The 22,586-nt window shown below is 43.3% G+C and overlaps 1 protein-coding gene across 1 annotated transcript in view; it reads right to left on the minus strand.

Annotated features, from left to right (window-relative positions):
* Nucleotides 1–22,586, minus strand: part of LOC115111667 (uncharacterized) — a 92,476-nt gene that overhangs the window by 55,920 nt on the left and 13,970 nt on the right. The window contains exon 2 of the mRNA XM_065011608.1: nucleotides 4,051–4,250. Within this exon, the coding sequence (XP_064867680.1) occupies nucleotides 4,051–4,250 (200 nt within the window). The remainder of the gene's footprint in view (nucleotides 1–4,050; nucleotides 4,251–22,586) is intronic.

Below are 22,586 nucleotides of genomic sequence, written 5' to 3' on the forward strand. Positions count from 1 at the left end.
CTCGCTCAGACTTGCAGTGGTTGTTCTCCTTGCTCTGCAAGGGCCGTGGCTTTTGTGGAGCGATGGGTAAAGCTGCTTCGATGGTGGCTGATGTCGTTGTGTTCCTGGTTCGAGCCCAGGTAGGAGCGAGGAGAGGGATGGAAGCTATACTGTTACACTGGCAATACTGAAGTGCCTAGAAGAACATCAAATAGTCAAAGGTTAATGAAATTCAAATGGTAGAGAGAAATTCTCCTATAATTCCTATAATAACTACAACCTAAAACTTCTTACCTGGGAATATTGAAGACTCATGTTAAAAGGAACCACCAGCTTTCATATGTTCTCATGTTCTGAGCAAGGAACTGAAACGTTAGCTTTCTTACATGGCACATATGGCACTTTTACTTTTCTCCAACACTTTGTTTTTGCATTATTTAAACCAAATTGAACAGGTTTCATTATTTATTTGAGGCTAAATTGATTTTATTGATGTATTAAAATAAGTGTTCATTCAGTATTGTTGTAATTGTCATTATTACAATTTATTTTATTATAAAAAATAATAATAAAAACTTTTTTTTGTCCTCCAATAATCGGTATCGGTGTTGAAAAATCATAATCGGTCGACCTCTAATGTTTATGTGGGTGGGTGTATGTCTGGTGCAACCAGACTCCTGAATACTAATGACAATGTAATAATACCTAATGGGGTTACAGAGGGACATTCCAGACCATAGTCCCCCCCACCCTACCCCCGTTGGGTTCAACGAGTGTCTGACCCAAGTGGTCTGAGCTCTTCAAGGACCCTTATATGGAGGTGAGCAGAACAGGGAGGTTCCATCCCCAGAGGCCTTTGGTTCAGTTTGTGTTGTACACAACACTATGATAAATGAGAGAGCCAGCCAGCCTATGTGAGGTTTCCTAACCCTCAACTCAGGGAGAGCTGACAATCATCCCAGTGGTACAGACACTAACATTGTTTTCCCTGTAACGAAATCTGAAATGCAAATGTTTATTCACTGTATGCAAAATAGACATTTTCACTGGAAAACTACCCTGCTGCTACAAAAGGGCAAAGCTGAAAGCAAAAGCTTGTCTGGATGGCCTTTGCTGTCCATGTGGAGTACCCTAGCTTCCAAAGGCACTGTAACACTTCTCGCCCTGTCCTCCCATGTTCGCATTCATATTGTGTCCATGTCTCAGACGTCATCTCTTCCTCATCCTGCTTGTATCAAATATCTGACCCCAGTTTGGATGCTTTCCTCTGAAAATACCCTAACACCCCTTAAGTAATATGATCCTCTTACTTCATCGACACTAACACGTGTCATCCCGCCACTGAGGACGTAGGAGAAGGCCAACAGGCACAACGAACAAAAAGGTGGATGATATCTGCTACAGCATTCTGCGGTACTGTTTTGTCCCACCCTGAGGGAAGACGATAAATGACATATTTGAGGATGAACTGTGAATCTTTTAAGACTGGGTCATTTAGAGTCCTGTCATTAAAGCTGAACTGCCTCTGGGCTGACAGGGGCTTCTTTCTGTTCAAAATGTAGAAGAGTTGAAAAATAAACAAGTTACTATTAAGAAAATGAGTTGATACAAAGACAGCACTAATAGACCCCTTTCCAGAACACGACACACTTACGTCACGCACGACTCTAGGTTGCACAAAGAAAGCCATCTGCGCCCATTCAACATAGCCTAGATTTACATTATTACCTATAAACATAATCACTTCTTGGGGTCTCATGTGCTCACAATGAAGTTCTGATTCTTGCTTGAACAGTCTAAGATTATAGTTTGCTTGTCATCTTCGCGAAATAAATTATGGCTGCAGCAGTTGTTAGCTAGAATGCTAATGCTCGCTGACATAGGCTGTAACAAAAGCTAGCCAAAGAGCCATTTTACTGGTTGAAGTGTATTTTTATTCATGTATTTATCTAACTAGTCAAGTCAGTTAAAAACTTCTTAATGTATAGGGGACGCTTGCGTCCCACTTGGTCAAAAGCCAGGGAAAATGCAGTGCGACAAATTCAAATAAAATGATATAAAAATCTAACTTTCATTAAATCACACATGTAAGAAACTAAATTAAAGCTACACTCGTGAATCCAGCCAACATGTCAGATTTTAAAAAGGCTTTTCGGCGAAAGCATAAGAAGCTATTATCTGATGATAGCACAACAGTAAACAAAGAGTAGCATATTTCAACCCTGCAGGCGCTACACAAAACGGAGAAATAAAATATAAAACATGCCTTACCTTTGACGAGCTTCCTTTGTTGGCACTCCAATATGTCCCATAAACATCACAATTGGTCCTTTTGTTCGATTAATTCTGTCGATATATATCCAAAATGTCCATTTATTTGGCGCGTTTGATCCAGAAAAACACTGGTTCCAACTTGCGCAACGTGACTACAAAATATCTCAAGAGTTACCTGTAAACTTTGCCAAAACACTCAAACTACTTTTGCAATACAACTTTAGGTATTTTTAAACGTTGATAATCGATCAAATTGAAGACGGGTCTATCTGTGTTCAATACAGGAAGACAACAAACCAAGCTACTTTTCAAGTCTTCGGCACTCAGTGTTACCCAGTTCCTAGATGGACGTACTTCATTGCACAAAGGATATAACCTCAACCAAATTCCAAAGACTGGTGACATCCAGTGGAAGCGGTAGAAACTGAAAACAAGTTCCTAAGAAATATCGTTTGCCAATGAGAACTCACTGAACAGACAGAAACCTCAAAAGAAATACATTCTGAATGGTTAGTCCTCGGGATTTTGCCTGCTACATAAGTTCTGTTATACTCACAGACATGATTCAAACCATTTTAGAAACGTCAGAGTGTTTTCTATGCAAATCTACTAATAATATGCATATCTTATATTCTTGGCATGAATAGCAGGAAGTTGAAATTGGGCACGCTATTTATCCAAAAGTGAAAATGCTGCCCCCTATACCTTAAGTTAAGAACAAATTCTTATTTTCAATGATGGCCTAGGAACAGTGGGTTGACTGCCCTGTTCAGGGGCAGAACGACAGATTTTTACCTTGGCAGCTCGGAGATTCGAACTTGCAACCTTTCGGTTACTAGACCAACGCTCTAAACACTAGGCAACCTACCGCCCCACAAGTATAATGCAGTTGGTTTACGATGACAAACATTATATTAAGCAGGACATTCATACGAGCCTTAAAATCCAATTATAATACAACAGTAGTTGGAAACGCACTCATAAGCAACATGTACAGAGGCTGTTTTTTGCTGGTGTTCTACAAGAACTCCCCTGTGTTCTGCCACCAACTTGCACGCATCCCCCTCGTGCGGCAATGTTTGCAAACACAGAAAGGGCTCTATAGGATCTTCCCCAGAATATAGAGTTTTGTACCAAAGTGTCAGTCTCCCACATCTGGGCCAGTCAGTCTGCAGTCTCTCTCCACTGACCACCACAAGTAGGTACTGCTCAGCCTGCACTGCTTAGCAACCCAGCCTGTCAAAATCCATCTTCATCTCACCCACTCAGCCAGGCCACCAGAGACTACAGTCACGCAGCAGAGAAATCCTCCCCCGTCTTGTCTGTCCTCAACCACAGCCTGAAACATGTCTCCGTGATGCTGTTACTTCATCCTCATGAATGATTAAGGAAAATATGAACGCACACAAAAAGTTGTGTTTTTAAACTGCAATGTTGGAATTTGTAGGTGGCCAAAGTGTGATTTTCCCTGGGTGTGTGTGAGTATGTCAGCAGTAAATTGTGCTGTGTGTGACAGGCCTGGTTGTTCCCTGCAGAAAGGGCGTGTTGAATACCCAGGGGGCGTTGAAAGCCTGGCCCAGGCCAAAGTGTGTGGGATGGAGCAGGGTTGAAGTATGTTTCAAAGCCACAGACAGTGAGGATCAGTCAAACTAGGCCATAGACCAAATCTGTTCAGGCAGAAAGTGCACATGCCCATATGAATGTAGAAACCCTCTGTCGCTTGACATAGGTTTCCTTGTGAAACCCACTGACAGAGCCACACAATGCAGTGTTTATAGTCAATAACCCCAGACTCACCTTGTGAAGAGGGAGGACCAGGAAGGCCCCGCCTCCGCTGGCCTCTATGATGATAGCGACAAACTTGGGGTTGACGGCGCAGAACGAGCTGTCCCATGTGACCCTCGATACTCTGATGTCGTCGTAGCACTGGTCATTCTTCAGCGCCTGGCCGAAGACATGACGGAATTTGCTCGCTCGTACAACTCGCCTGAACATATCTGGGCAGTGGAAGGAAGGGGGGGGGGGGGGGGGGGGGTTGGAGAGAAATTTGGGGTTTAGTTTCAAAGTGGTCACGGTCAAGGATATAAAAGACGAAACCAAGCAAATTATTTTAGGATAAGAATCTAGGCCTATAAAATCTAAAATCACATGAAATGGAAATTCTCTCCCCTGGTTACTCTGAGCCATGTACCCATTCCCCTCCCAGATATGAGGCTCAGCCTCGTATGCATCCCTATCTGCACCCTAATCTCTAGGGATGGCAATTGCCAGGGACCTCCAGATACAATGTATTGCGATTCTATACTGTACTTTTATTAAGATTCCATATTCCAAACATACTTATCATATACTGCTCATCATATACTGCAGAGGGATAAAGGGGAACAACGTTTTGATCAGTCATGGAAAATAAAAAAAAGTGTTGAAAACAAATTGGCTCCCTATTTAAAAAGAAGTTGGAGAACAAGCTATGAAGGAAAAATACTGTAGTTTTGGTGCAGGTACAGCCAACTAGCGCAAAAATAATTTATATGTCAAAACGATAGATACGATATATAGTCAAAAAATATTCCGATATGTAACCGTATTGATCCCATCCCCATCATTACTATTCTCTATGGGCCCTGGTCAAAAGTAGTGCACTATATAGAGAATAGGGTGGAATTTGGGATGCAAACTAATGTAAGGTTCTCCAGCAGCATTACAGTACAGACAGAGGAACCATGTGGCAGATGAGACTAACACTCCTTCCCCATTCCTCTGTCATACGACCAGGCTGACATTCAGCAGACACGAGCCAGCGTGGGAAATTATTTAGAGTTGAGCAATGAGCCTAACTGTATCATTCCTTTGATCCACCACCAGAAATACAAGAACTACGCCTACATTGGCTGTTGTGTACTTCCTCATACACTGGCAACGAGGAACCAGATAATTAGGGTCAACTTGCAGAACGCTGAGAGTAGGGCTGGGCGTTAAATCTGTAAACTTTAACCACACAGGTTAAAGTGTAATCACAGTCTAATAAAACCAAGAGATAAGTCGTGGTTTGACAGGGATTAAAGGGCATCTTCAACCTCTGTCGTGACAAAAAGTGTTGGCCCCCTTTCTGATTCTCTATTTTTGATACTGAATGTTAACAGATCTTTAACCAAACCTAATATTAGATAAAGGGAATGAGTTTACAAATAACATTTATTTTATTTAATTAACAAAATTAACCAACACCCAATATCCCTGTGTGAAAAAGTAATTGCCCCCTCACACTAGGGCTGTGCGATATACCGTATTTGACTATACACCGGTATTTATGCACAGACTGGTTTGGGTTTTTACCTTGCCTTCTATAACGGAATTTGAATGTTCGTTTTGTTAAATGTGATACGCTGTGTGTAACATTCATTTTTAGAGTTTACTCAGTCATCCATCTCCGCTCTCTCTCCACAGACCTAGACCCACCCCTTCACTCAAGAAGCACATTTGTTGTTGCTTGACCACGATACACTTCAGTCTGCATGGTCAATACAGCACATGCAACAATGTTGATGACAACGATGTTGTTTCCACTTTGATGTTAATATACAATATTAGTTTGGGTGTCTTACATTTGCAAACAGCTAGTTAGTATTTTCTTAGCAAGATAAGCTAAATTGTGTTAGCCACTAATGCTAATCACTAGTTAGCTGGATAGCTACACTAGCTAATAAAAGTACTGAGTCAGAGCAAACGTAGCTAGCTAATACCAGTATTGGTGGAGGATTAAATCAACATGTCGTTTGTGCTACAGTATCTCCTAAAATCATAGAGGAATAGACAAAGCATGAATGTTGGCTATATGAATAAAGATTTAATGTAGCCAAAGATTATAGGGTCCCCTAGGACACTGTTAACGAACCTCCAGACGAGCTTCAATGCCATTACGACTCCCCTTCCGTGGCCTCCAACTGCTCTTTAATGCAAGTAAAACTAAATGCATGCTCTTCAACCGATCGCTGCCCACACCTGCCCGCCAGTCCAGCATCACTACTCTGGATGGTTCTGACTTAGAATATGTGGACAACTAAATACCTAAGTGTCTGGTTAGACTGTAAACTCTCCTTCCAGACTCACATTAAGCATCTCCAATCCAAAATTAAATCTAGTATCCGCTTCAGACTTCTCAACAAAGCATCCTTCACTTATGCTGCCAAACATACCCTCGTAAAACTGACCATCCTACCGATCCTCAATTTCGGCCATGTCATTTACAAAATAGCCTCCAACACTCTACTCAACAAACTGGATGCAGTCTATTACAGTGCCATCCATTTTGTCACCAAAGCCCTATATACTACCCACCACTGCGACCTGTACGCTCTCGTTGGCTGGCCCTTGCTTCATACTCGTCGCCAAACCCACTGGCTCCAGGTCATCTACAAGTCTCCGCTAGGTAAAGCCCCACCTTATCTCAGCTCACTGGTCACCATAGCAGCACGCGCTCCAGCAGCCCCCAAAGCCAATACTTAATTTGGCCGCCTTTCCTTCCAGTTCTCTGCTGCCAATGACGGGTACGAACTGCAAAAATTACTCACTACAGTGAGTAGCTTTAAGCACCAGCTGTCAGAGCAGCTCACAGATCACTGCACCTGTACATAGCCCATCTGTAAATAGCCCATCCAACTACCTCATCCCCATACTGTATTTATTTATCTCTACTTGCAGATTCATCTTCTGCACACCATGGCCTATTTATTGCCTTACCTCCCTAATCTTACCTCATTTACACACACTATATATAGACTTTTTCTACTGTATTATTGAGTGTTTGTTTATGTGTAACTATGTTGTTGTGTGTCGAACTGCTTTACTTTATCTTGGCCAGGTCGCAGTTGTAAATGAGAACTTGCTCTCAACTAGCCTACCTGGTTAAATAAAGGAGAATTGTTTTAAATGTAAAACCCTGAACATCACTTTGGATCCTACCCTGTCACAATAACTCATCCATGGCATTTTCATTCGTTGTCATGTCAAACACTGTATTCAAAGTGCCCACTATTATTTATATTCTAAATATAGCATTATAATAAACATTCTCTTTCCATGATTCCAAAAGCTCACCCAAGTGTTTTGATCAAAATCACAATTGCAACATTTGGTTAAAGGCATAGTATTTCTGCCCAAATCGTGGCAGTATGGAAATCATCTCAAATGAGCGCAGGAAATGCAGAAATGAATGGAAACGCAGGAAATTATTTTAGGTTGAAGTTGAATTGAACAGTATAAAACATTCCGAATGGATAAAGACCCATTGAAAAAAAATGTAGAATAGGGTCACGCACTACTCAAAAAAAATGTAGAAAACATAAAACAAACGTCAAATACCGTCATAAATTTGAAAAATACCATATGATATTTTGGCCATATCGCCCAGCCCTACCTTACGCTCAATAACGGGTTGTGCCACCTTTAGCTGCAACAACCAAATGCTTCCTGTAGTTGTTGATCAGACTCACATTGCTGTGGAGGAATTTTGGCCCACTCTTGCATGCAGAACTGTTCTCACTTAGCGACATGTGGGTTTTCAAGCATGAACTTCTAGTTTCAAGTTCTGCCACAACATCTCAATTGGGATCGGAGTGGAGGAAGTGTGATGGTTTGGGGACACTTTGCTGCCTCAGGATCTGGATGACTTGTCTGAATAAAAGGAACAATTCAGCTCTGTATCAGAGAATTCTACAGGAGAACGTCAGGCCGTCGCTGAGTGAAAGCAGTTCTGCATGTAGAGGTGATTTAAATTGATGAATGACGATGGATTAATCTAGTCAGCAACCAGGAGACCAGACCCACACCAAGACCCTCCCCCTCAGAGACAAAAGACTGATTTTTTCCCCCCACACGGACAACAAGCAGTTTCAACTTCCGTATTAAGCGAGTCGCTGGTATTCCCTGCTTTAGTTTTTGCTTGTAAGCAGAAATCAGGAGGATAGAATTATGGTCAGATTTGTTAAATGGAGCTTTGCACGCGTTACTGCGTGTGGAGTAAAGGTAGTCTAGAGTTATTGTTTTTCTTGTTGCACATGTAACATGCTGGTAGATATTCAATAATGAGTCTTGTTCGTGAACAAACAGTTATTTTTGAACAGATCTTTTCAATGAACTTTGGGAATTGAATCACATCGGTGAAAGAGACGTTCACATTTGGCTCCCTGATTTACATACAGCTACTAGTGTTTTTGTGGCTCAAAATAACAAATTACCTGCAGATAAATAAAAACAAATCTAAAGAGCGTGAATCCTCTTTGCAGAAATCAATAGCGGGGAGAGTGCGTCATTCTGCTCCACACTTTTGCAGGCGATCTAATAATTTATCCAAGTAAAAATGTATTTGAATGTGGATTTCACAATCTGATTTAATGGTAGACCACTTTTGGGGCTTTACATTAGAGATTAGCACATTTTCCTTGGTTCTAGATTGATTTTAAGCATTTTGAACGAGGAGCCATTTGGGATCCTAATGAGCCGGCTCTTTAAGGTGAACGAAGGCTCACCAAAGACTAGGAAAGCCCATCACTAATTGCGATACCAGGTACCGCTGGCAGCGTTTTAGCCACAGGCTTATGTACTTAGCTGTCTAGTCTGTTTTATATACTGAACAAACATATGAAGGCAACATGTAAAAGTGTTGGTCCCATGTTTCATGAACTGAAATAAAAGATAGACATTTTTCATAGGCACAAAAAGGGTGCACTAAGGAGTATTTCTGTCAGTATTAAAAGCCCTTTTGTGGGGAAAAACTCATTCTGATTGGCTGCACCCCTGGCCCCCCAGTGGCTGCACCCCTGGCCCCCCAGTGGCTGCACCCCTGGCCAGTCATGAGAAATCCATAGATGAGGACCTAATTCATGGATTTCTATTGACGGAATTCCTTACATGAACGGTTACTCAGTGAAATCTGACATTTTTGCATTTATATTTTTGTTCAGTGTAAATGTGCAATGGGCATAAAATAAGCATTTGTATAAGAAATTGGCAACGTTCTCATTTATGTAGATGGTTCAGCTGAAATTCTCACCAAGTAAATAAATCTGTTAGCAGATGAGGGAGCTTTAGAAAACACACCTTTTCAAAAGTCAAAAATGAGCTGCCAATAAGCAGTAGCCTCCAAAAGCGTGACGATAACCTATTACCAGGCAAAAGTAACTGGGCCACTGTCTTAGTTTTTAACTAGGCCTACAGTTCCTTTTGAAACAGATAAGAGAATGCTGCCATCATTCCATCAGACTGCAAAGGAAACAAAACCCACTGCTTGCAGACAGGTGTGATACTGCAGTGTGGGTCGGTTCTCCTGGTTGCTGATTAGATTAAGCCATCGTTGACATTCATCAATTTAAAATCACCTCTACACCCGATTTGGCAACTAAACACGGACTTAACTTCAACAGATCAAATACGGTGTTGGTGAGGCAACCAGGTAAGGGAGGAGAAACTAGGTCCTACACGATAGAGCCAAATCACTTCTCCGGGACATCTGTAACTTCTACATCTTTGTAGTTTTAGTTTAATAGCCTTCGGAAGATGAGTCTCTCACTTAACTGACCTCCCTGAACTTCATATCTGTGTAGTCTAGCTCTGATCTGCTGATATGATGCAAGACTGCCTGGCAGCACCAGGCTATCTACAATTCACACACTTTACTACCCATTCCCATTCTAATTGTCTTGCGAAGAAGGGCATGTGGTGGTGGTGGTGTCTGTCAGGCAGGAAGTTATTTATGTGGATGGGAGTGGCACACAGTGACAGGCAGATATGCAACACTACTCCACTGATAATAACCCTTGTGAAATACAAGCCCAGATCCTGGTGTAGGTTAGGTTAGACTTAACCTCCCATCACCAGCCTCAACATGCTAGAGGCATTCAGGCACACAGCTCACGTATGCCGCCCCCATGCTGGAGCTAAAGGAAGGAAGAACCTTGGCAGCAGGGCAACCAACAGTGGAAACATTCACAAATCAACCACCATTTCCTCTTGTCCAATCCCTCGTCCACAGAGTCATAACCAACCCAAACAGAAGCACCTTCTCCTGTTGATCCCTTGATCCCCTCTGTTCTCATGCTTAAGGCTCAGCCGAGGCCACCCCTGTAGGGAATAGTACGTTAAAGATATTTTCCGATACTTTTGTATACTTTTTAGCCAGCAGTTCTGAAAGTAGAGCCCACGAGCCAAAAGTGTGCACCACGTCATTGCACGCTCTCTGGCACTGTGTGATTCTTATTATCTGTCACTCAAATGTTGAGGGGCTGAAGCTCATTGACTAAACTAAATTGCTAGGGGGCTGGCCCACGTCAGGGTAAATGTAGGGGGGGGGGGGCTGCACAGCTTCCAGAAAACAGTCGCCTTTAAAGTAGGGATTTTGTGGCTAATTGAGGTAAGGCAGTAATTCTGCTCATAGATTAGCCATGCATGAACTAAACATTGATACATCCAGCCCAAAGTTGAAGGTTAAAACATTTTTTAAACTTAGTACGTCACCAAAGGCACCAGAGCATGTCTAACAGTAACATACACAAAATAAACCCGTTGAGTGTGTGCGTTCTGAGAGACTGAGAAGAGCAAGGACGACTCTATGAGGAGGGTTATCATGTATGGATAACATGATGCTTATTCAGCTTTTTTCACACAAAACTCTATAAAGTGATGCCATAACAGCTGTATGGAACAATATGGCCACAACACAACACTTTGGCTAACGCTTCAAGATTTGTTCCATGCTCCTCTGTCTTTTCACACAATATGATTGTGTGCTGCTGATATATAAACTGATTGAGTGAAAAAGTGAAAAAGAAAACAGGTAATGTAAACAATCAAGCGTATTGTCCTGCCAAAAGCATAAACACACTGTAGTGATTGAGATAGGACAGGCATTAAGCCAACTGGGAGCTGTAGGGAATTACCACAGAATTTAGACATTTGGACAGAAACTTGGGAGAGAAAGAAATGCCTCAAATGCCCTTAATGACGTTTGAGGTTTTGGCATGGCGGCCTGCGTAGTTTGAGCCCTCTTGGTGTGGTCTGAAGGTTGCCTAATACCCATCAGCTTTAGGTGAAGTCACAGCGGGCAGTTTTCCCCTTTTTCACACCATCATGCCGATCTAGACCATACTGTACTAGCGCAGTAGGCCTACAGTTCTTCGAACCAAGCTGAGGACATACAAGACCCCAGTCTCGTATGTCCTCATTATCCAAGACTGAGGGAACACAGAGTGGAAACAGCCTGCTTTACAGCAGCCCAGTACAGAACATTGCAACAACCTGTATGAGTTTCCATCAAGCTGCCTGAACTTGCAGATTCCATACGGACAGCTTGCGATCCAATGCAGATCACACACACTCCAACTCCAGAAATAACACTATCTTAAGAAAGTATGATAAAGGAAGACATGTAGACGCCAGACATTTTAGTCCTCTATGGTGCCAAGTTGTCAGTGTGGTAGAAATTGTGCACAAAACAGCTTTATTCAGGAACAAACCGTGGTGTCCATGTTTAATAGGAAGGAAATACTCATTTAGGGCCACTCCAAGTGTTCAATTAAAGCCACTCTCCTCATACCGGGTCTGATGGCACCATATGGTCCCTTGGCTGAAGGAAGCCAACTCTAGAATGGAGAGGCAATCATTGACTGGCAGTCCACTGTGAACAGCAGAGCTCACCAGGGTCCTGGCTCAGTCAGAGCAGAGCCTGGTTGTTCCCCAGAATGTGTGAGGGACCATGGCTAATTATCACAGTAAACCAAAATCAGTCTCGTTAGAGCGCATAGTGGGTACATTTGATACCTGTTCCATTACGACAGAAGTACGGTTAAATAAATAACGTCAACAGGGTTCCTCTCCGTCGGCAGTGATTCATCTGCTGCTAACAGACAACACTTTCCAGGTCTACTACACATCATCCACAGATGGATGAGTAGGATGAAACGATGCATGGATAATGAGCGTTTTGTTCCTGCAGTGACAGGACCTCCACCAGCAGAGCAGCCCCAGCTACCCTCCTGCTCATCACAGGCCTTGTCTGTCCAACCCAATGAACCATAGACCCCCCTTATAGTCAGACAAACATCCTGCTGTTCCAGTTTAGTCTCCACACTGGTCTGCCTGACCTGAATGCATAATGACCACAATCTCCATCCCTGGAGAGGAGCAATTCACGCTGGGACATTCTGCTATGCGTTACGGCCCCTGCATCAGGGGTCAGTGCAGGGCCATGGCTACAGATATTGGCAGTTGGCAGATATGCTGCGAGCTAGCTGAGGCTGGGACATCTTTGACTGAGACCGCAAGAGTGGAGAAGCGTTTTCCCAGTTCAGTAAGGACGTGCTTGACAGGCTGGCTCTGTTTGGCCAAATGAACCAGTTGTCAGTTTTAGCCTAATTTGTGAGTCAGCCATCCCTATAGTTGAGACTGGACACCCTGCCAAGTCACAGCAAGGTCTCCAGGCCATGTTTACAAACACTGAGCCGCTGCTTAGCAACATCAGTAAAATACCAGCCAAGGAATGTTTAAAAACGTAACATTTATGAGAGAAGGTGCAGCCATAGACAAACAGCACAGTAAACCCTATGTCCATGAGTAGTATTTGAAGGCAAGCTGCTGTCAGATCAGTTCTGTTTAACAGGTATTATATCACAGAGCGGAATGCCCAACTTCATGCCATGAATTAGGCCACACACAGATAACACTTTTCCCCAAACAAAAAGACAGGGAACGTTTTGATAAAAAGGCTATTTGACCTCTAAAACGAAGGAAAGAAAAGTTGTTTCATGGCATGATGCAAACTTCTCCACGTGTAAAAGAAAACATTGAAGGGGCTACATTAGGCTACTGCTCTGAGGACAACAGAGAGCCGGACTGGCAGTAGATTGATGTGATATTCAGTACCAGTCAAAAGTTTGGACACACCTACTCATTAAAGGGTTTTTATTTATTTTTACCATTTTCTACATTATATAATAGTGACGACTTAAACTATGAAAAACACATTTGGAATCATGTAGTCACCCAAAAAGTGTTAAGCAAATCAAAATATATTTTATATTTGAGATTCTTCAAATAGCCACCCTTTGCCTTGATGATAGCTTGGCATTCCCTCAACCAGCTTCAAGAGGAATGCTTTTCCAACAGTCTTGAAGGAGTTCCAACATACGCAAAGCACTTGTTGGCTGCTTTTCCATTACTCTGGGGTCCAACTCATCTCAAACCATCTCAATTTGGTTGAGGTCAGGGGATTGTGGAGCCCAGGTAATCTGATGCAGCACTCCATCACTCTCCTTCTTGGTCAAATACCCCTTACAAAGCCTGGAGGTGTGTTGGGTCATTGTTCTGTTGAAAAACAAAATGATAGTGGGACTAAGACTAAACCAGATGGGATGGTGTATCGCTGCAGAATGCTGTGGTAGCCATGCTGGTTAAGTGTGCCTTGAATTCTAAATAAATCAGACAGTGTCACCAGCAAAGCACACCCACACCATAATACCACCATTATTGGTGTCCTTTAGTAGTGGTTTATTTGCAGCAATTCGACCATGAAGGCCTGATTCACACAGTCTTCTCTGAACAGTTGAGATGTGTGTTACTTGAACTCTGAAGCATTTATTAGCCATTTCTGAGGCTGGTAACTCTCTGGGTCTTCCATTCCTGTGGCGGTCCTCATGAGAGCCAGGGTCATCGTCATACTAGATGGTTTTTGCGACTGCACATGAAGAAACCTTCAAAATCTAAATTTTCCGTATTGACTGAACTTTATGTCATAAAGTAATGGACTGTATTTCCTCTTTGCTTTTTTCAGCTGTTCTTGCCATAATATGGACTTGGTCTGTTAACAAATAGGGCTGTTCTGTATACCCCCCTACATCATCACAACACAACTGATTGGCTCAAACGCATTGAGGAAAGAAATTCCACAAATGAACATTTAAGGCACACTGGGATTTTACAACTGTGGTATGTGACAGTGATAGCGGAGTGGGCGGGGGAGGTTAGGTGTGTAACAGAGCTCGGTCAGACAGTCTTGCATGATGGAGCACCGTAGCCTGGCTATCCTATCCTCTACAGGAGGATATCACATACTTCCTGCTCCACACAGCATCCTCAGTCACCACTGGTGGTGGATAGATTAAATCAACCAGTTTCCAGGCTGGACCTGCACTACTGTATTCAGTCCTCAAGGGGTCTCATCTGAATGCATATGTCAAGGTTAAAAAATACAATAGAGCACCAACATGAGTAGAGGTACTGGTGCTCGATCAGTTAAAATGATCCTTTGGAATTTTGGCAATGAGGCCCTAAACGTCCTCATACTGGACAGACAAAAGTGGCAGCCACGAGTTCATCAGACTCTGTGGAAGTAGATAAAGAGCCTCATTGCCAAAATCCCAAAGTATCCCTCTAAAGGTTAGCCAGGGCTGGGTTCTCTGATAGCGATGGAACATAGGCTTACGAGTGTTTAATTGGATGCATCGTTCCAACAATGGCCGAATATAACATGTTTCCCTAAACACCACCAACACACCTTCGCTAAGTGCGTCGTTGAAGTATGTGTCAATACTGATAGGATTGAAAGACAGAAAACTGATCCGAGAGCAGCACTATTAAAATCTGGCCTTAACATTATAACTATTCCACAATACTGATGACAGATCAGCTCCAAGCTGGATCAAGCTAACTAGTGGCTTGAGCCGGCCAGTCTGGGCCTCATCTGCCTAGTAACCCCACCAGCGGGGCGACAAAGTGTTGTTACCAATCCAAGTCTCAGCCATGTGTCACTGTTCCTGAGGGTGCCTTGTCATTCCCTCTACTGTCTCCTGGGTCATGTGGTTCACTGATCGTAGGACAGGCCAGTCAGATCACGGAGATGTCAGATATCTCTCAACTTCAAGTGATGTTGAGAGACTGAAAGGAGGACCACACCATGGCTTTGGCTGCCACTGATAGGCCAGGACCCTCAGCCTGAGGAAATGACTAGCAGGAAATGGAACCAGTGTGACTTTTTTTGAATCCTCTGCATACCACTACTTCAGCCTATTCCCCCTTTCCTTGAGAGCACAGATAGTTAGAGGACTCCACTCCACCAAACAGTCAAAGTGGAGTGCTGGGGAGTGGGGACTGCTGCCTTCTATTAAACCAAGGCACATTGTTATGCTCTGACATAAGGCTGGGAAGCAGTTACTGAAAAGAGGTGAAGAGAGTCAAAAAGAGGAGCACGAGACCTTGTAGTTGCCCGGAGGGAACGCCTTTTATTTCCCTTGCAGCTCAGTCACAATCTAACGCCATACATGGTTATGTTCATGCATCACAATTAGGCCTACTACTACAGGTTGTTTTCTGCATAGAAATTCTCAGGCAGGCAGCCTATGGTCCGAACAGTAAAACTAATCTGGGATGGAAAAGTTTAAACTTAAGACTAAAACCAGACAGATGTAGAAAATATAAAATGGACCCATTTTTTAAAAAATAAGATCTTGGAGAACTAAGTCACCAAAATAAAAGCAAGACAAGGAGAATTTAAAATCGCTATACATTTAAATAAAAAAAAGAAGTACAATGTTTGAGTCACTCAGATCACATACAACATGACATAATGTATTATGACAGGAAATAGGCTTTAAAAAACGGCTACATTGTCACTGCGGCTAACAGGAGTGACAAACAGTGATCAGTGACTGTACCATTGGCCACGCCCATAGTCACACCCACCACATAAGCCCCATTTTGATGCAGAAGAAAACCCTGTTCTAACAGCATGGTTACCTCATTCTGTCTACGGCTATCAGTGCCAAAACTGGTTTGTCAATAAGAAGCCTGCAACGCTAATACTGCCCCACCCAAACAATGTTCCACAGGGATCGCTGCAAAACAATACAAACAAGAGACAGTATCAGGCTGGGGGAACGGTTGGTTTACTGATCAATCTGAATCCTGAGTAAAGGGAAATTGTACACAGACATGGAAATGAGGAGGAAGGGCCATATCCTGTTTGATCCCAATCCCCCCACCCACACTGACAGATCAGGTCAGCATCCTCTCTGCTTTAAAGTCCCAGCATGTCTCTCCCTCTCTACATGTGAGAGCCACTGACAATATAAGAGAAGGGACTTTAAAAAGTACATGGTACAGTACATGGGGTATTGGTAGGAGGTCAACCAAAGCCAAGGTGAACAATGTCAATCCAAATAGATTTCACAATTTTCTTTCAACATACCCTCACTACATAGTGGTTACTTGGGAACCAGACCGGTGCTGATGTTATCAAGCACTCAATTTCATAGCTCACTGCAGGGATCACCAGCAAGATTTGACCAGGAAATCCCAACAACACACACAGGCTCTATGTGAAGAAGAGGAGTAAAGTCAGCCAAGGAAAGAGATCAGAATTAGAAAAGGACCAAATATGATGGAACCACAGCATCAAAATTGGAATCTGTTCAATCACTAGGCTATATTCACATCACACGTTGGTACGGATTCAAACTCAAGAGAGAAAAACTTGCCAAAAGTGGCCAATAAAATAGGGCACAGAAAAAGAGGAAGAAAAGGAGCAATGACCATGTTTTTCAAACACCTGACATGTCAGAATTTAACCAGGACTGTGTGTGTTCTTTACAAGTTATGAAATATGTTCCATTTGGTAATTTTGTCAATTGAAAGCTATGTGCCCAGAGGATACTAGTGATTTACAAAGTTATGCAGAGAGAGCTTATTTTGTTGACAGATACAAGGCCTCGCGTCCTCAACTGACAGGACGAGCTAAACGGCTATGACATCAAGGAAAGCAAAGCCACAACCTATTTGATGATGAAATGCATAATAACTACACCACATGCTATATCTGTATGGTATTTGTTTGCCATCTGTTTGTCAGTGAGTGCACATTAAGTATCTCTAATTAAATAGCATACCAACAATTAACCACATAGCCACCACACTGGAGTGGCCCTTCTCTTGCCACAGAGTCTGCCATCCATGTTGTCCCAAGGCTTTTCTTTCTGTACCATCACCTCAATGCTCTCCATGTACTTTTGCCACGCAGAACGCATGGAGAGATACCAAACATGAAATCCCTTTCCTGTAACCAAAGCCACAGTGAACCACTGTAATCCAATTCCATCTACAAGACCATGGTGCTTGCCTACGGAGCTGTGAGGGGAACGGCACCTCAGTACCTCCAGGCTCTGATCAGGCCCTACACCCAAACAAGGGCACTGCGTTCATCCACCTCTGGCCTGCTCGCCTCCCTACCACTGAGGAAGTACAGTTCCCGCTCAGCCCAGTCAAAACTGTTCGCTGCTCTGGCCCCCCAATGGTGGAACAAACTCCCTCACGACGCCAGGACAGCGGAGTCAATCACCACCTTCCGGAGACACCTGAAACCCCACCTCTTTAAGGAATACCTAGGATAGGATAAAGTAATCCCTCTCACCCCCCCTCCCCCTGAAAAGATTTAGATGCACTACTGTTCCACTGGAGGTCATAAGGTGAATGCACCAATTTGTAAGTCGCTCTGGATAAGAGCGTCTGCTAAATGACTTAAATGTTAAATGTAAATGTACATTCCACCGCTTTTCTTAAATGAGATAAGGTGCTGCTTTTTCACCCCTCTCTGCCCCTGGGTGACCATGTGGCCTGTGCTCTGCTTGTTGTAAAATACCATGCGGGCACAATGTCTGCAGCGCAGTTCAATGGAATGTTGAATTATTATTCTGCTCACACTGCCCTACCCTGTGCTCTGACCTCTTTCTCCCCTCTCTCTCCAGATGAAATCTCGCGTCTTGTGACGGGCGGCCGCCCAACAACCTGCCCGCTTGACCCTATCCCCTCCTCTCTTCTCCAGACCATTTCCGGAGACCTTCTCCCTTACCTCACCTCGCTCATCAACTCATCCCTGACCGCTGGCTACGTCCCTTCCGTCTTCAAGAGAGCGAGAGTTGCACCCCTTCTGAAAAAACCTACACTCGATCCCTCCGATGTCAACATCTACAGACCAGTATCCCTTCTTTCTTTTCTCTCCAAAACTCTTGAACGTGCCGTCCTTGGCCAGCTCTCCCGCTATCTCTCTCAGAATGACCTTCTTGATCCAAATCAGTCAGGTTTCAAGACTAGTCATTCAACTGAGACTGCTCTTCTCTGTATCACGGAGGCCCTCCGCACTGCTAAAGCTAACTCTCTCTCCTCTGCTCTCATCCTTCTAGACCTATCGGCTGCCTTCGATACTGTGAACCATCAGATCCTCCTCTCCACCCTCTCCGAGTTGGGCATCTCCGGCGCGGCCTACGCTTGGATTGCGTCCTACCTGACAGGTCGCTCCTACCAGGTGGCGTGGCGAGAATCTGTCTCCTCACCACGCGCTCTCACCACTGGCGTCCCCCAGGGCTCTGTTCTAGGCCCTCTCCTATTCTCGCTATAAACCAAGTCACTTGGCTCTGTCATAACCTCACATGGTCTCTCCTATCATTGCTATGCAGACGACACACAATTAATCTTCTCCTTTCCCCCTTCTGATGACCAGGTGGCGAATCGCATCTCTGCATGTCTGGCAGACATATCAGTGTGGATGACGGATCACCACCTCAAGCTGAACCTCGGCAAGACGGAGCTGCTCTTCCTCCCGGGAAGGACTGCCCGTTCCATGATCTCGCCATCACGGTTGACAACTCCATTGTGTCCTCCTCCCAGAGCGCTAAGAACCTTGGCGTGATCCTGGACAACACCCTGTCGTTCTCAACTAACATCAAGGCGGTGGCCCGTTCCTGTAGGTTCATGCTCTACAACATCCGCAGAGTACGACCCTGCCTCACACAGGAAGCGGCGCAGGTCCTAATCCAGGCACTTGTCATCTCCCGTCTGGATTACTGCAACTCGCTGTTGGCTGGGCTCCCTGCCTGTGCCATTAAACCCCTACAACTCATCCAGAACGCCGCAGCCCGTCTGGTGTTCAACCTTCCCAAGTTCTCTCACGTCACCCCGCTCCTCCGCTCTCTCCACTGGCTTCCAGTTGAAGCTCGCATCCGCTACAAGACCATGGTGCTTGCCTACGGAGCTGTGAGGGGAACGGCACCTCAGTACCTCCAGGCTCTGATCAGGCCCTACACCCAAACAAGGGCACTGTGTTCATCCACCTCTGGCCTGCTCGCCTCCCTACCACTGAGGAAGTACAGTTCCCGCTCAGCCCAGTCAAAACTGTTCGCTGCTCTGGCCCCCCAATGGTGGAACAAACTCCCTCACGACGCCAGGACAGCGGAGTCAATCACCACCTTCCGGAGACACCTGAAACCCCACCTCTTTAAGGAATACCTAGGATAGGATAAAGTAATCCTTCTCACCCCCCTTAAAAGATTTAGATGCACTATTGTAAAGTGGCTGTTCCACTGGATGTCATAAGGTGAACGCACCAATTTGTAAGTCGCTCTGGATAAGAACGTCTGCTAAATGACTTAAATGTAATGTAATGTAATGTATTTGACAAAACATGGGACTGGGAGGACAAAGGCAAGAATAATGTATCCTGCAAAATACAGACAAAGCCAGTGCAAAAGACGAGACACTGGAACTGATCCACTCATCTCCCTACCTATCTAGGCTTGGACGAGTCAGAGATTTCAAACAATGTTCAAATGGCACATCAAATGTCAAGTAAGGACAAGGCAGCATTCGCCATTTCACCTTGATTTTTCAAACTGGAACGTCAGGATCAGTTACAGGATCTTGCCAGGGTCTAGCCTAAACTATAACAATGAAAGATGTAAAATGTCTCAAATGAAGGCCTTCGTCTAAGCATGCACTAATCCCATTTCATTCCAAGACATGAGAGCCCACGCCACCAATCCTATAAAGCTACTTAAATCAGGACAGGCTTTAGACAGACCGCCTAGGTTAAACGTTACCATCACTGCACAGGATTTAAAGGTGCAAGGTTCTGTTGTGTTACATCCACCTAGACAATGAACCCCATTAAATGAGGTAAAAAAAATAAAAAAATAAAAACTGTGGGCAATAGTTATGAAACAATTATTTTTGACCAGAAGAATACACCACAGAAATCATGCTGAATGGTGTGCTCATCCAATCCTTGCATAATCAGTGCATCCAGAAAGTATTCACACCTCTTGACTTTTCCCACACGTGTTAGGTGGGATTCAAATGTATTTGTCATTTTTTTGTCAACGATCTATACATAATACTCTAGGTCAAAGTGAAAAACATTCCTACCCTAACCCTTGATTTCAAGTATTCAACATGTTAGAATCATCTTTGGCAGCAATTACAGCTGTGTGTCTTTCAAGGTAAGTCTTTAAGAGCTTTGCACACCTGGATTGGACAATATTTGCATTATTAATTTTTAAATTCTTCAAGTCCTGTCAAGTTGCTTGTTGATCATTGCTAGACAGCCATTTAAGTCTTGCCATAGATTTAAGCAGATTTATTTCAAAACAATAACTAGGCCACCCAGGAACTTTCAACGTCATCTTGGTAAGGTTATTGCCCTGCTGAAAGGTGAATGGCTGCCAGTGTTTGTTGGAAAGCAGACAACCAGGTTTGGTCTGTGCTTAGCTCTATTCAGTTTGAACTCCCTTGGGGATGATAAGCATACCCATAACATGATGCAGCCACCACCATGCTTATAAATTTGAAGAGCGGTACTCAGAGATGTGTTGGATGTTCCCCAAACATTACACTTTGTATTCAGGGCATAGTTGATTTCTTTGCCACATTATTTGCAGTTTTACTTATTGCAAACAGGAATATTTGTATTCTGTACAGGCTTCCTTTTCACTCTCATTTAGGTTAGTATTGTGGAGTAACTACAATGTTGTTGATCCATCCTAAGTTTCTCTCCAATCACAGCCTTTATACTATGTAACCGTTTTAAAAACACCATGGGCCTCATGGTGAAATCCTTGAGCTGTTTCCTTCCTCTCTGGCAACCGAGATAGGAAGGACACCTGTATCTTTGTAGTGACTGGGTGTATTGCTACACCACCCAAAGTGTAATTAATAACTTCACCATGCTCAAAAGGCTATTCAATGTCTGCCCTTCTTTGCGAGGTATTCGAAAACCTCCCTGGTCTTTGTGGTTGAATCTGTGTTTGAAATTCACTGATAAACTGAGGGACCTTAAAAGATAATTGCATGTGTAGGGTACAGAAATTAGGCTGTGGTTCAAAACTCCATCCTACTTATTCTGACTAAAGAAAAATGTATTCTTAACATATTTAGGGGTTGAATACTTAACATTGCAGCTTTTCATTTTTAAATTGTAAAAACATAATTCCACTTTTACATTATGGCGTATTGTGTGAAGTACAGTGACAAAACATCCATTTTAAATTCAGGCAGTAAAAACAAAATGTGGAAAAAGTCAGGGAGTGTGAATACTTTAGGAAGGCACTGTAGTTACAGACACATCACATGCTATCTTTCCATCACCCTCAAGTTCAACAAATCTCAGCAGGTTTGGCAGCACACAGAAGAGGGCAGAGGAAATGCGGTGGACAAAAAGACCATTATGCTGCGTTTAGATGAGGGACGCAAAAACCATCATACCAGTCGGTATAGCGGGATAAGAAAGCAAGACAGAGGGTGACGCCAAAAGCAAGCCAGCACAACTGTATGCATTGCTATGGTGATTTCAGTAAACAAACAGTTTGCGTCCCACAAAAGAGGATACTATTGGCAAGACGCCAACACCTTTCCATGATGGGTCATGTTTACAGCACCAAGGTCCAAGTGCCTAAACAAACAAAGAGACAGTCTTCATCCTATTTTAAGCACTTATGTAAAACTCCTGCTGGCTATGCTGTTAATCACTGGATGGAATACATTTATCATGCACCTGTGTGAGGGTTAGGAGTTATAAAAACTGTTTGTCATAGTGCATCATGACTGAATCCTTAATGGTGTTGGGTGTGATAATCCCATCTTTGAATCTTTAGTAACATTGTGTACAAAATCTCTGAAAGTCAAATCTAAACAAACCCTATGTCTTTAAAAATCATATTTGTACTTTAAATCCACGATTAAACCACCTTTTGTCTGTTATGCTTTTTTTAAAATGTTTTTTTTTTTAACAAGTTGCCTAGTCTGTTTGAACAAGTGTTATTTCTGTATATAAAATATCTGAATATAATAAATCTGTGTTAGTCTACAAATAAACAACCAGCAAGAACTGAGCACAGAGCAGGTGTGCATGATGATTTGACACCTCCAAAGGGCAGAAAGAAATTGGCTGAATAAACCACCAAAAGTAATGTGTAGGGCTGTAGGCTTAATTAGTTGCTTATGTGTACTCCCAATCGTTATCAAAA

Source organism: Oncorhynchus nerka, linkage group LG27, assembly GCF_034236695.1.
Source record: "Oncorhynchus nerka isolate Pitt River linkage group LG27, Oner_Uvic_2.0, whole genome shotgun sequence".
Lineage (NCBI taxonomy): Eukaryota > Metazoa > Chordata > Actinopteri > Salmoniformes > Salmonidae > Oncorhynchus > Oncorhynchus nerka.